The sequence below is a fragment of the Cinclus cinclus genome, chromosome 27, assembly GCF_963662255.1.
Source record: "Cinclus cinclus chromosome 27, bCinCin1.1, whole genome shotgun sequence".
Taxonomy (NCBI): Eukaryota; Metazoa; Chordata; class Aves; order Passeriformes; family Cinclidae; genus Cinclus; species Cinclus cinclus.
In genome coordinates, this window is record NC_085072.1 from 3616488 (window position 1) to 3631253 (window position 14766).

Genomic DNA, 14766 nt, shown 5'->3' on the forward strand with positions numbered 1-14766 from the left:
CTTGATTTTTTTCCTTGATTTTTCCTTGAATTTTCCTTCATTTTTCCTTCATTTTTCCTTGATTTTTTTCCTTGGTTTTCCCCTTGATCTTTCCTTGATCTTTCCTTGATCTTTCCTTGATTTTTCCTTGATTTGTCCTTGATTTGTCCTTGATTTTTCCTTGATTTTTCCTTGATTTGTCCTTGATTTTTCCTTGATTTGTCCTTGATTTTTCCTTCATTTGTTCTTGATTTTTCCTTGTTTTTTCCCCCTTGATTTTTCCTTGATTTTTCCTTGATTTTTCCTTGATTTTTTCCTTGATTTTTCCTTGATTTGTCCTTCATTTGTTCTTGATTTTTCCTTGTTTTTTCCCCCTTGATTTTTCCTTGATTTTTCCTTGATTTTTCCTTGATTTTTCCTTGATTTGTCCTTGATTTGTCCTTGATTTGTCCTTGATTTGTCCTTGATTTGTCCTTGATTTTTCCTTGATTTTCCCTTGATATTTCCCCAGATTTTCCTTGATTTTTTATTGATTTTTACCTCGCTTTCCCCTTGATACTTCCCTTGTTTTTCCTTTTTTCCCCCCCTTGACTTTTTTTCCTTTATTTTCGCTTTATTTTCCTTTGATTTCCTCCTTGCTTTCCCCTTGATTTTCCCCCTTGATTTTTCCCCCTTTTTTTTTTGTTTTGGGTTTTTTGTTTTGTTTTTTGTTTTTTTTTTTTTTTTTTTTTTTGTTTGTTTGTTTTTGGGGGTTTTTTGTGGTTTTTTTTTGTTTGTTTTTTTGGTTTTGGTTTTTTTGTTTTTTTGTTTTTTTCCCCCCCACCCCTTGATTTTTCCGAGGATCCTTCTGCCAACTGCTCCCAGTCCGAGCTCACTGGGCAGACTGGTCGGACTGGTGGCGACTTCACTAGAGGGCAGCATCCAGCCTGGAATGAACGTGCCTGGAATTCCCTGGAATTTGGGATCAGCCAGGTGGGAACATCCCAAAGACTTCGCACCTCGAAAGGTGACGGGGCTGGAGGCACCGGGAACGCCACGAGATCCCAAATCTGGGATTTAAGAGAAATTTTGGGAATTTGCTCCTGCAGGAGCCGCTTGTTCCTAAAATCTGGGTGGGGTTTTTTTTTTTTTTTTTTTTTTGGGGAGCAGCTCCTCGGGAAAATTTGGGAAGCTCCAAGAGGGATGGAAAAAGCACAGCCAGGAAATTTGTGGGCATGGCGAAAATTCCTGAGAATTCCCTCAAAATCCTCAGCAAAATCCCAAATCAGGGCCGCATTTGGAGTGGGAGCACCATGGTGGGGAGAAAAAAAAAAAAAAAAAGCATCCCAAATCCCCCTTAAGGATTTATGGGATATAAATAAAGTATAAAATTATTTATAAATGGAGTATAAAATTATTTATAAATAGAGTATAAAATTATTTATGAATGGAGTATAAAATTATTTGAAAATGGAGTATAAAATTATTTATAAATAGAGTATAAAATTATTTATAAATAAAGTATAAAATTATTTTAAAATGGAGTATAAAATTATTTAAAAATGGAATATAAAATTATTTGAAAATGGAGTATAAAATTATTTGAAAATGGAGTATAAAATTATTTATAAATGGAGTATAAAAATATTTATAAATAGAGCATAAAATTATTTATAAATGGAGTATAAAATTATTTATAAATAGAGTATAAAATTATTTATAAATAGAGTATCAAACAAATAAAGACGTATTCTACTTTGCAGTTTATGACATTTCAATATCATATTGTATCATAATGTTTTAACATCGTTTAAATGTAATATTTTAAAATAAAACACTATTTTGTTTAAAACGTGATTTCTAATGAAATAATTTTTTTTTTTTTTCACCTCATAACTCAGTTTAACCTACGTAGGGCTGAAATCAGGGCTGAATTTTCTTCCTCCCCAAAATATTTTCCTGAATTCTTTCGGAATGTTGGCACCTCCAACTCCCAGATATTCCCAAATCCCAGCTCCTCTCCTGCTTCCGAAAGAAAATAAACGTGGCAGGAAATCACTCCTTGGGTTCGGGAGGCTCCTCTTCCTCAGGGGCTGCCTGGAAAAGGCTCTGGAAAAGCTGGAGAAAATTCTGAGTCCCTGGGACAAGAATAAATAAAATAAATATAATAAAATATCAATAAAATAAATAATAATAAATAATAAATATTAATTTAAAAAATCTTAATAGAATGAGAAATTCCTGAATTAATCAGGAAATGCTTTGATAAACAAGAAATTATTTTATAAATCAAGACAGTGCTTTATAAACAAGGAATGTTTTAATAAATCAAGAAATTCTTTTATAAAATCAAGAAATTTTTTCATATATGAAGAAATCACTTAATAAACAAGAAATTCCTTAATAAAACAAGAAATTCATTAATGAAGCAAGAAATTCCTGAATAAACAAGGAATTCCTCAATAAAAGATGAAATTCCTGAATAAAACAAGAAATTTCTTAATAAAAGAAGAAATTCCTTAATAACCAAGAAATTCCTCAATAAACAAAAATTTCTTAATATGCCAAGAAATTCCGTAATAGAGCAAGAAATTCCTTAATAAACAAGAAATGCCTCAATAAAAGGGAAAGGCCTAAAAAAACCCAAGGAATTCCTTAATAAAAGAAGAAATTCCTTAATAAAAGAAGAAATTCCTTAATAAAAGAAAAAATTCCTTAATGAAAGAAGAAATTCCTTAATAAAAGGAATGATTTTTCCTTGACTTTTTTTCCCCCTAGATTTTTTCCTTTTTTTTTTTTCCTTTTGATTTTTCCTTGACTTTTTTTCCCCCTTGATTTTTTCCTTGTTTTTTGTTTTTTCTTTTGATTTTTCCTTGATTTTTTTTCCCCCTTGATTTTTTCCTTTTTTTTTTCTTCTGATTTTTCCTTCATTTTTTTTCCCCTTGATTTTTTCCTTTTTTTTTCTTTTGATTTTTTCCTTGATTTTTTTTCCCCTTGATTTTTTCCCTTTTTTTTTTCCTTTTGATTTTTCCTTCATTTGTTTTTCCCCCTTGATTTTTTCCTTGTTTTTTTTTTTTTTTTTATTTTTCCTTGATTTTTTTTTTCCCCTTGATTTTTTCCTTGTTTTTTTTTTTTTCCTTTTGATTTTTTCCTTGATTTTTTTTTTCCCCTTGATTTTTTCCCTTGGATTTTTTTTTTTTTTCCCCCCCCCTTGATTTTTCCGAGGACCTTTCAGCCAACTGGTCCCATTGTGATTCCTGCTTTTCCCTCCTGTTTTCCTGGGAAACTCCTCTAATTCCCCACCTGGCACCGAGCTCCAGGATATTCCTGGATGATGGGAATTCCCTCTGGAGCAGGATGGAATCTGTGTGTCCATCCAGCTCTTCCACCCTGGACTTCAATTTCCCTCAAATCCAGTGGGATCCCTGGATTTTTGTATTTGGGAATATCCACATTTCTCCCTTGGGATTGCAGATCCCTCTCCAAGCTGAGGGTGAGCTGCTCCCTGGGTTTCTCCAAGGAACCAGGAAAGGGTTAATGGGAAAATTCCCGAATTTTCCACCTCTAATTCTGTAGCAAAGCCCAAAGTGGGGATCTCTGCTCTGATTTGGGTCGCAGCCTCCTCTTGGAAGCCAAATCTCTGGAATTCAAATTCCAAAAGACTCGGGAATTTTGGGGGATTTCTGTCCCTCCACTCAAAATTTGGCAATTTTGAGGGAATCTCTGCCTCTCTCATCAAAACTCAGGAATTTTGGGGGATCTCTGCCTTAGTATTGAAACTTGGGGATTTTGAGGGATCTCTGTCTCTCCACTCAAAATTCGGAAATTCTGGGGAATTTCTACCCCTCTCCCCTCAAAACTCAGGAATTTTGGGGGGATCTCTGTCCCTCCCCTCAAAACTCAGGAATTTGGGGGGGGATCTCTGTCCCTCCCCTCAAAACTCAGGAATTTTGGGGGATTCTCTGTCCCTCCCCTCAAAACTCAGGAATTTTGGGGGGATCTCTGTCCCTCCCCTCAAAACTCTGGAATTTTGGGGGGGATCTCTGTCCCTCCCCTCAAAACTCTGGAATTTTGGGGGATTCTCTGTCCCTCCCTTCAAAACTCTGGAATTTTGGGGAATCTCTGCCCATCCTCTTGAAATCAGGAATTTTGGGGGGATCTCTGCTGGTGAGACACTCCAGAGCCATCCCACCCCTATTCCCCTCATCCAAATCCTGCCAAGCTCCCAGCGTAGGGAGCCAAGGGGCAGCACCCCCGTGTTGGGGACAGGGGCTAAAATATCACCCCAAAGTGACAACAAAGCCTTCCCCGGGTGTTTGTCCCATTTTTTTGGGGATGACCCCATAATCAAGGGATGGGATGGATGGGTTCACCCCAAAGTGACAACAAACCCTTCTCTGAGTGTTTGTCCCATTTTTTTGGGGATGACCCCATAATCAAGGGATGGGATGGATGGGTTCATCCCAAAGTGACAACAAAGCCTTCCCCGGGTGTTTGTCCCATTTTTTTGGGGATGACCCCATAATCAAGGGATGGGATGGATGGGTTCACCCCAAAGTGACCACAAACACCCAACAAACCCTTCCCTGTCCCTTCCCTGCCCTCCCTGGGTGTTTCCCCCTCCCCTGGCAGCGCTGTCCCTCGTGCAGGAGGCTGAGGGGTCCCACATGGCCCCTGTGTCACCGCAGCTGTGTCACATGGCCCCTGTGTCACCGCAGCTGTGTCACCGCAGCTGTGTCACCGCAGCTGTGTCACATGGCCCCTGTCACCGCAGCTGTGTCACCGCAGCTGTGTCACATGGCCCCTGTGTCACCGCAGCTGTGTCACCGCAGCTGTGTCACCGCAGCTCGGTCCCAGCCCGCAGGACGCACCAGACCCAGACTGGGGGCTGGTGCCAGCACAGGCTCTGGATTTTTCATTCAGGGGATGTTCACGTTTCTGGCAGGTTTGGGATCAAAGGAATTGGCTGCGGCCAGAGACTGTGGGACACCAGGGAGTGGGAAAAAGTGATGATGCTGCCGGGCCTCAAGCTGGGTTTTGGGGAAGGGTGAAGGCGAGGAGAGGAGCTGGTGGACCCGAAACGTTAATTCCTTCCAGCTGTTGTCAGCCTGGCAGGTTCTCAAAGGAAGTTTAATAGACTGCAGTCGTCTCCCCTCGGCCCCGTCCCCCATCCTGCCAGAACCTGGGATTACATGAGCTGCTCTGCCTTCCAAAAACCCGGGTTTATTTTTTTTTTATTTTTCCCCTTTGGCTCTGGGAGTGTTTTCTTTTGAGTGTGCGAGGGCTCGCTCCCGTCTCCCAGCTGAACCCTTGGATTGCAGGGAATTGCGAGGGAATTTTGGGGTGGCACAGAGCAGGAGTGGGGGTTGTGTTGGCATGAGGAGGAGGAGGGTGAAGAGGAGGAGGGGGAGGAGGAAGAAAAGGCTCCGTGGGCCTCCTTGCTGGAGCGCTCCCCAGTCTGCCGTGTGAACTGGGAGGAAACAGGATGGAGAAAGTATTTGGAGTGGAAAATAAAAACCCTCTCCTGCTTTATTGATCGTGATTGAGGACAGAAATAGCCTGGGCTGCTGACAGCCCTCCCCACTGAAGGAGCAGCCAAATGTGGGGCTCATCCTGAGCTGCTCCATCCATGGAAAAACGGGGTGTCTGGAGACCCCAGGGCAGTGGGGACGAGCCAGGTCTGGATCCCAGGGGTTCCACACCTGCCTGCAGAATTCCCAGAATTTTCCCTCTTCCTCTGCAGCCACGACAGGCTCAGCAGCCCCTGGAATCCCCCAGCAATTAAACAACGAGCTCCCATCATTAAGCCCCCCAGTGTCCCAGGAATAATCAATCCCCAGCAGGGATTGTAGGAAAAGGAAACCCCCGTGGCCAGCTGGGATCAGGCACTGCCCACCCCAGGGAGTGCTGGGGGGACCCTGCACCAAAATACCAAATAATACTGATTTAAGTGACTGGTTTTAATGGGTTTTAGCCAATTTCATTGAATTATTTCACTTAAAACATCAAACTCAGGGCCAGCCAGGCTGGGGAAGGCGGGCCCAGGGTGCCCAGGAAAACCCAGCAGGGTCAACACTGGTGTGGGCATGGTGCTCCAACTCTGAGAAAACCATAAAACCAAGTGCTGGCAGGAGAGTAATTAGTTAAAACCAAGCACATCTGTTGTTAATTAATTCCCAAGCAGGAGGGTTTAACTCTTGCCTTGCCCTGTGTTTTCCAGCCTCGATGGCCAGTGCCAACATGTGTCCAGAGGGAGGGTTGGAGTTGGCTTTTCCAGCCATTTCAGGGACTTGAGTTTGCTCTGGTCCATCGTTCCCTGCTCTGAGCCATCAATCCCACCTCCCAGAACGGTCCCTGGGATTTTCAGGAGCTCCTGGGCTGTGAGCAGAGCAGCCAGCACTGCTCAGGGCAGTGAACGCGCCTCAAGTTTGGGGTCGGGGCTGAAATAAATCTGTCTTTGCTCCTTCTAACATGGAGCCTTGAGGAGCCACTGGTGAAGGTGGGAACAACTCTCTGAGAGAGGGCTTGCAGAGGGTCGAGGTCTGGGTAGCCCTGCACTGATTATTACTCTTTTATTTGCATTTTCTCAGAGGCAGCTGTCACTAAAGTCCATTCACAGGCATGGACATCACATCCATGGAGGAAAACATGCGCGGATCCCCTCCCTGCTCCCCACCTCCTGCTCTGGATGGGGACCTGCTCCCTTGGGAGCAGCATTAAAAGCGTTGAAGGATTGAGGAGGAGCAGGAGGGGGGCTCGGGGTGTGTGTGACCCCCACCCCACCCCAGACTCAACCACGCAGGGCCCGGCCAGCCCTGCACTGGGGGAATCTGTTCCCCATTAAGTGGCTGCGGCTGGTGGGAGCAGCCCTGGCAGCTCCAGCCTCCCTAATTAGCAGCAGAAGCGAGGCCAGGCTGGGGAAGGCCAGCGCCTCTGGGCCTCCGTGCCAAGGATGCAAAGGGTTTGGAGCAGAGCCTCAGCCAGAGCCTGTGGAAAAGCTCCGAGCGACCCTGCGAGTGCCGGATGGGACCCCGATCCCATTTGTGCCGGGATGGGCAGGGATGTGCATCCCCTCGCTGCTTTAGTGAGGGGTCAAACCCAAATCCAGCACCCCCAGCGCTCCCTGAGGTGTGTGGGGTGGAGGAAGGCTGCCCACACCATCCTCATTCCCTCCGTGCACTTGCACCGTGCCGGGCTCTTGCTCATCACTAAAAATAGGATTCCCGGCTGAGCTGGAGGGCAGCGAGCCCAGATCCCAAAGCAGCTCCTTGTCGCCGTGACCAACTGACCCATTTGGCCTCGGTTTTTAAGTGTTTTTCCCTCCTCGTTCAACTTCAGCCCAGGCAGCAGCTGAGCCGGGGCCAGCCGAGCCTTTCCAGGGGCAGCGAGACCCCGGTGTGGGGTCGTGGTCCCTGATCCTGGTGGCACGACCTGGCAGGGCTGGGGGTCCCACCCAGGGCTGGGGGGGCTGCGGGTGGCAGCAGGAGTGGCCAAAGCCACCCAAATTTATCAGCCCCCAACACTTCTGTTAGGAACTGGCATCATTTATTCTCTGCTTTGGGGAATTCGTGCCCTGGGGCTGTTGAAGCGGTCCAGAGCAGGTGACATCCCAGGGATGCTGGGACAACGGAGCCAGGGTTTGTCCCAGGGGAGTTGGGGCACTCCAGGACCTCAACCTGTTCCCTGCAGCCAAGGACAGAGAGTCCTCTTGCATTTTCCTTCCCAGCACAAGGAGCCAACAGGAGCACCCTGGGGCTTTCGCTGACCTGGCCCATGTCCCCAAAGCCAGCTGGGAGCAGGACAGGCTGCAGGGACAGGGGACACGGAGCCTCTGTCTCCAGGGAGTGCCCTGCAGAGCACGTGCTGGGCCAGCCGCCAGTCAGAAATGAAGAAAGACCTTTATTTACAGTAAAAAGGAACAAAAAACCCCCACCATCTAAAATACCTTGACACTTCCCTTCCCGTCTCCCCAGCCCGTCAGAGGGGTGTCTGCCACCCCCACCCAGCCACCACCCCTGTCCCCAGGATGGTGGCACAGGGCCAACAACTGCTGAGGGTCATTTGGCACCAACTGAGCCACCGTGCCCCCCCATGCCTGGGACACACGGGGGACACACGGGGGACACACGGTGACAGCTCGGCACTGCTCCGGCTGCAGGAGAAGTTCCTCCCCGGGAGGGGGACAGGCTGCGGGTATTGCACTTCGCACAGCACCGAGGGCAGGGGAGCCTGGCAGAACGAGTCCCCCAGCACAGGGGGAGGGCTCCAGCATCTCCCGGGGGTCACCCAGCCTTGGAGGTGTCCTGGGTGATGTCCCTGGAGGAGGGATGCTCTGTGCCAACCTCCGGAGTGCTGTCCTGCGGTGGTGGCAGTGGGATGGGGCTGTCCCCAGTGCTGGGAGCGGGGGTGACTCTGTGGGACAGGACTGTCCCCAATGCCACTCTCCGGGGTGACTCTGTGGGACAGGACTGTCTCCAAGGCTGGGCTCCAGGGACTCTGTGGGACAGGGCTGTCCCCAATGCCACTCTCCGGGGTGACTCTGTGGGACAGGACTGTCCCCAATGCCACTCTCCGGGGTGGCTCTGTGGGACAGGGCTGTCCCCAAGGCTGCGCTCCAGGGACTCTGTGGGACAGGGCTGTCCCCACTGCCACTCTCCGGGGTGGCTCTGTGGGACAGGGCTGTCCCCAAGGCTGCGCTCCAGGGACTCTGTGGGACAGGGCTGTCCCCAAGGCTGGGCTCCGAGGTGGCTCTGCCGGACACTCCTGCTCTCGGCTCAGGTGGCAGGAGGCTCCCGTGGTCCCCTGCTGCTGGCAGAGGTAGAGCAGGACAGGACCAGAACCCCCGCAGCCCTCCGGGTTCACCTTCCCCGGGCAGGATCCATCTCCAAGGATGAGGATTCCCACGGAGGATTCGCTCTCTCGTCCTCTGCGAGGTTTCCCGAGGGACCGGCCGGAGCCTGGGGGGGTCCCGGCGCGGCTCCCCCGGCCCAGCGGGGCCCCTCAGGAGGAGAAGCAGAGCCCGCAGCACTCCATGCAGATCTCCAGGCAGTCGGCGGACTCGCAGCAGGCGTCGATGATGCCGCAGTCCATGTCGCAGGGCAGGTCGCAGTCCGCGCACTCGCCCGAGTTGCAGCAGCAGCAGCAGATGCAGGAGTCCTCGGAGGTGCAGGAGCCGCAGGTGGCACAGTCCAGCACGATGTTGCAGAGGGTCAGGAACTCGCAGAAGAGGCAGGAGAGGATGCAGTGGACGCAGCAGTCTGGGGAGGAACGCTCGGGTGAGACAGTGCCAGGCACGGGGAGGGGGGAAGCTGGGGGAGCACCACAGGGGTGGAAATCCTCCCTCAGGAATTCATGGAAGGGAGGGGAAAAGGGGTCGGGAGGCAGCCACTGCTCCAGGGGTCTCCCTCAACAACCAGCCCTCAAGAGAGACCAGTTGTGGAGGAGAGCAGCTCAGCACCCGGCACACAGAGGCTGCCAGGAGGGTCCAGGGGGGCCTGAGGGCTCAGAGGACGGCACCCAAGAGATCCCAAGGGATGAGGGACCCCAGGGCTCAGAGGACGGCACCCAAGAGATCCCAAGGGATGAGGGACCCCAGGGCTCAGAGGATGGCACCCAAGAGATCCCAAGGGATGAGGGACCCCAGGGCTCAGAGGATGGCACCCGAGAGATCCCAAGGGATGAGGGACCCCAGGGCTCAGAGGATGGCACCCAAGAGATCCCAAGGGATGAGGGACCCCAGGGCTCAGAGGATGGCACCCGAGAGATCCCAAGGGATGAGGGACCCCAGGGCTCAGAGGATGGCACCCGAGAGATCCCAAGGGATGAGGGACCCCAGGGCTCAGAGGATGGCACCCGAGAGATCCCAAGGGATGAGGGGCCCGAGGAGAACGGCTGGAAAGAGACCCCCAGGGGACAGCCAGTACCTTCCTGCGCCTCAATGGGGATGTGGGAGGAGGGCGACTTGGAGCTGCCCTTGCTCTTCTTGCTGCTCTGGCTGTGGATGGAGTGGTGTGACTGCAGCTTTCGGTGCGGTTTCTGCGCGCTGGGCACGGCCCGGCAGGTCCCGTTCCCTGCCTCCCCGACGGCACCGCCCGGCTCCGGCCCCCGCCCGGCTCCGTTGGGCAGCAGGAGGGTGCAGGGCCCGGGGGGCTGCGGGGGTGGCCGCACCTGGGGCTGGCCTAGAGGGGAGAGCAGAGTGTTACCCACCCCTGCTCTCCCTGTCGGGAGAAACATTGTGCCCAAACCCTGCAGAGAAACGGGAATCCGATCCCCAGCTGGGCATGGGGTGACCAGGAGGTGATGCTGACGGATGGATGGCCCAAAAGGATGGAGATGGAACGGGAAGGTGGGTGGAGAGAAGGAGGCAAAGGCTCCAGAGAGAGGAAGGGATGAAAAAAAAACCCCAAGAAATGAAGATTTGTCATGAAGGATGTACTGAAGCTCATCAGAGGACCTGAAGGAGGAGATGTCCCTGCACAGCCAGGAGGGATGAAGCCACCAAGGCTGCCGGACAGAGTTCCTGGATGTCCCCAGTGCCCTCTGTAAAGGCAGAGGAGGTGAGGCAGCACTGCAGAGCCAGCCTGCTCCTCTCCCTGGCCCTGCAGGAACCAGCCACTTCCTTCAGGTCTCCCCAACCTCTGGCTGAACTTCTGTGCAGGAGAAGGAAAATTACTCCGAGCTGTGTCTGTGCCTCCCTCCAGCCTCTCCCGCTGCAGCCCCGTGTCCAGCCAGAGCCAGAGGGTGGCTCAGCCCCTTGCTCCTGCCTGGTGTCCCTGCCCTACCTCCTCATCTGTGGTGCTCTGGGAGAGGGCTGGGAACCAGCACAAGGAATGGGGGTCCAGGCACTCCTCATCCTCCTCAATAATGCCACAAATAAAATCAAATCCTGTCTGGTTGTGCTTCGGCCAAACTTTGCTTTTCCTCTCCCATGGCAGTAAACAGGGGATGATTCAGGAGAGAGGCTCGAGGGCAAAGGCACCTTTGGCACCAGGGAACAGGAGCTGCTCTCTGTGCAGGACACAGGGGTGGAGTGGGCACGGGCAGTCCCTGTCCTGCATCCATGAAAACAAAACAGAGGGAAGGTGAAAATAAAGTGGGTGGAAGGTGAAAATAAAATAGATGGAAGGTGAAAAGACACAGGTGGATGGTCCCAGTGCTTGGTTTTAGCAGGTTGAGCAGGGCTCAGGCTGCAGAGGGAGGTTAAACCGTGAGCTTGGTCTTGGACACCCACTGGGAAGGGAACTTAAAATAAGCAGAGCTGAGCGGGAAGAGTGGGCTGAAAGCAGGAGAGATGGGAGACTGGGGAGACAGAAAACAGGTCTTGGACAAAACAGGAATTGTTTCCCCTCCCTAAAAAACTCCTGGAGTGAGGTTCACTTCCTGTGTACTCTTGTCCAGTGTCTCGTGTGTGCACTGGGATGGCACCGAGGTGACCACAGTGCCCAGAGCTGTGGCAGGAAGGGGCTGAGCCTGCAGGGAGCCGGGCAGGGCTGAGCCAAGAGGGACCCAGCAGCAGCTCAGCAGCCTCAGACAGCAGCTGGATTCTCTGGGATTGCAGCAGGATGCACTTGGCACTCCTCATTTCGCTGCATTCCTCAGATTAAACTGTTTGTAAATCAAAATCACGCTCTGGCTCCAGCGAGGGGCAGCCAAGGGCAGCCAGGAATCCCCCCTCCCCTCAAAGTTAGGGAAAATAGCTTCCATTTTCACAGGACAGCCTTTGAGACACGAGGCCAAAGCTCCTCTGAAAGAGGCACCTCCAGCTCCCCAGTAATGTGGGAGTCTGGGCAGGAGTGGGGCCTGGAAAAGCAGGATTTTGGGGAAAACTGCCTGTCTACAGCTCTTCAATAACCAAAAAACCTCCTGGATGGTCACTCTGGGTTTCCCAACAGGGAGATGCTCCTGGATCCCCTCAGGCTGTCCCAGGGCAGCATCACCGGGGTCCCCCTGCTGGGACCCTCCCTGAGCCGCTGCCAGGGCTTGGAATATTGTGGCCACCTGGGTCTGCTGCTCCTGCCTGAAACTCAACACCCAGACCCCCAAATCCACAATCCCAATGTTCCAAAACGCTGGAAAACTGTACTCGAGCACCAGTGCTGGTCCTTGAGGGGGCCAATCCTGGCACTGCTGGGCAAGGACGTGACCCTGCAGCAAACAACTCCTCCTGCCCGGTCCCTCCTGAGCCTGCATGAGCCAGGCTGGCACGGGAATCCCATGGGGGAGCCTAAATGAGTTCCCCAGATCCTGCCAAAAGGGGAATAACCCCCAAAAATCAATGGTGACCCCCCCACACACAAGATCAGCACCGAGGAGTGAGGGACACCAGAGGTGACACTGCTCATTTCCCGGAGAGAAGAAGAGAGCAAGGTCCCTTCACCCAGCACTAACAGGAGGGTGGCCCAGTCCCTCCCAGTCCCGGGGCCCTTGGGGGGCGGCCGGAGGGGCTGGGCTGGGCTGGGGAGGGGTGGGGAGGGGGCCGTGCAGCGGCCGCGGTGTGACTCAGGCGTGCAGAATGTCTGTGGGCAGCCGGCCCAGCTCCCAGATGCTGTGCGAGGGCTCAGCCGCAGGAAACGTGAGCTCTCCCCGCTGCAGCGCCCGCGTTTCGCCGTCCTGTCCCCTCCCCTGCCCGCTCTCCGGAGGGACAGCCCCTCTCCCACCCGCCCTCATCCCGCTGGGAAGCTTCAATCCACTTTACGCCCCTTGGAAAGGGAAGATGGATCTAGGGGAAAAAAAAAAAAAAAAAAAAAAAAGGGAATGGCAGCCTGGGAGAGAAACCCTGGGATCCGGGCTGGCGGCCAGGGAAGGATGGACGGCTCCAGGGGATCCTCCCACATCTGCCGGCTCCGCTCTCGCATCCCTGCACCGGGGAACGGGGCAAGGGCAGCCCCGGCCCGCAGCCTGCCCCGCCCAGCCCGGCCCTTCTCACCAGCACATCTGGGGAGCTGCTGCCCGGCCCCGGCACCGCCTGCAGCAAAAGCAGCTCTGGGCAGACAGCCCGGCTCAGCCGGGCTCGGCACCGGCCTCAGCCTTGTCCCGGACTCGCCAAAGGCAAGAGCTGGCCCGGCGGGACGGGACGCGCCTCCCTCCGCTCCTGCAAGCGGCTGCAGCGCGCCCGGACGGGGCTGAGCCACAGAAATACCCCGGGGCTGAGCCACAGAAATACCCCGGGGCTGAGCCACAGAAATACCCCGGGGCTGAGCTACAGAAATACCCCGGGGCTGAGCCACAGAAATACCCCGGGGCTGAGCTACAGAAATACCCCGGGGCTGAGCTACAGAAATACCCCGGGGCTGAGCCACAGAAATACCCCGGGGCTGAGCTACAGAAATACCCCGGGGCTGAGCCATAGAAATACCCCGGGGCTGAGCTACAGAAATACCCCGGGGCTGAGCCACAGAAATACCCCGGGGCTGAGCCACAGAAATACCCCGGGGCTGTGCCCATGGAAATACCCCGGGGCTGAGCCACAGAAATACCCCGGGGCTGAGCCCATGGAAATACCCCGGGGCTGAGTCACAGGGACACCCCAGAGCTGTGGCTCTGTCCTGGGGACATCCCGGGGCTGTGCCCACGGAAACGTTCTTTGTGGGTGTCCTGTCTCCCACTGGGATTTAAGGGATGCTCCATCCAGCTCTTTTCCCTCACCCCTCGCCCTACCACGGCACCCCAGAGGACCCCAACCCTTCCCAGAGCAGCTCCAGCTGCCCCAGCTCCTCCTCCGAGGGCACCTGGAGCCTCCCGGGATGCCGCCCTTCACTTTCACCTCTCCAGGTGACTCAGGCTCACTTCGAGCTTTGATGTGGGGAAGAACAAAACGAGGAGGAGCCGGGCTCCCACCTCTGCCCTGCTTTTTGATGAGTCCCGCTGCTGATGAGGTGGCAGCAGCCCAGGGCACGGCCCCGAGGGAAGCACTCACATGTCACAGCTTCGGGAGCGCCGCAGAGCTCGGCCCGGGGGCTTTTCGTCAGCACTGCCGGGGATTTCTCATCTTCCAGGGGTTTCTCTTTCTTCGGCTCCGCTGGGCGGGAGAGAGGCCGGGGCTCCGCCGGTGGCAGCGCCGGGATCTGCCTCGTGGGAGGCAGAGAGGGCTCAGCCACCTCTGCAAGAGAAACTGGGTTAGAGCTGAGCCCTCCGGGTCACCCAAACTCCCGGACACTGCCCACGGCACCGGCCGGGGCTCTGGTTCCCGAACCGCATCCCTGTGGCGCACTGGAGCACCACGGGGGATTTGGGCTGCATCGCTCTGCAGCTGCTCACCCCGCTGCAGCGCCATCCCAAAAACCCTCCCGAGCTCTCACATTCTTTCTCCAAAAAGCCAAGGGATCTGGTTACACTCAGCAGCTCAAGCTGGATTTTTCATCCCCCTTCCCATGAAAGGGCCACTGTCTTCCCTGCGGGAGCTGGCTGCCAACTTCCCTCATCCTCCCGTACTCTGGAGCAGCAGTAACCCCTGCAGGACCCCTCGATGGGGTGCGAAAAACCTGAAAGGAGCTGAGTTATTCCCCATGGGAGAAACCCCGGTGCCGAACGCTCCTTTGCAGAAAGCCAGGGAGAAGGCAGCACCACCTTCAGCGCTGCTGGGAGCTGGCTGCTCCATCCCATGGGGAATGTGGGGTGCCTGCTCCATCCCATGGGGAATGTGGGGTGCCCAGGGGGGCTCGGTGAGATGCCACACGCCCCCAGCCCCCTCCCTCTGCCCATCCCCCGGAATAGCAACGTCTTGCACAACAGGGGTTGGAGCTCACTTTATATAAAACTAAATTATAGGCTGGGCAGAGGGAGGGAGAGCAGAGCCATAATTGGCCTGGC

The 14766-nt window shown here is 53.4% G+C and overlaps 1 protein-coding gene across 1 annotated transcript; it reads right to left on the bottom strand.

Moving 5' to 3' along the window:
- Positions 1-8958: 8958 nt before the first annotated feature.
- Positions 8959-14554, bottom strand: MDFI (MyoD family inhibitor). Its single transcript, XM_062509681.1, is given in 5 exon segments — positions 8959-9215; positions 9882-10136; positions 13874-14056; positions 14439-14502; positions 14504-14554. Coding segments are annotated over 5 exon segments (810 nt in total).
- Positions 14555-14766: the final 212 nt, after the last annotated feature.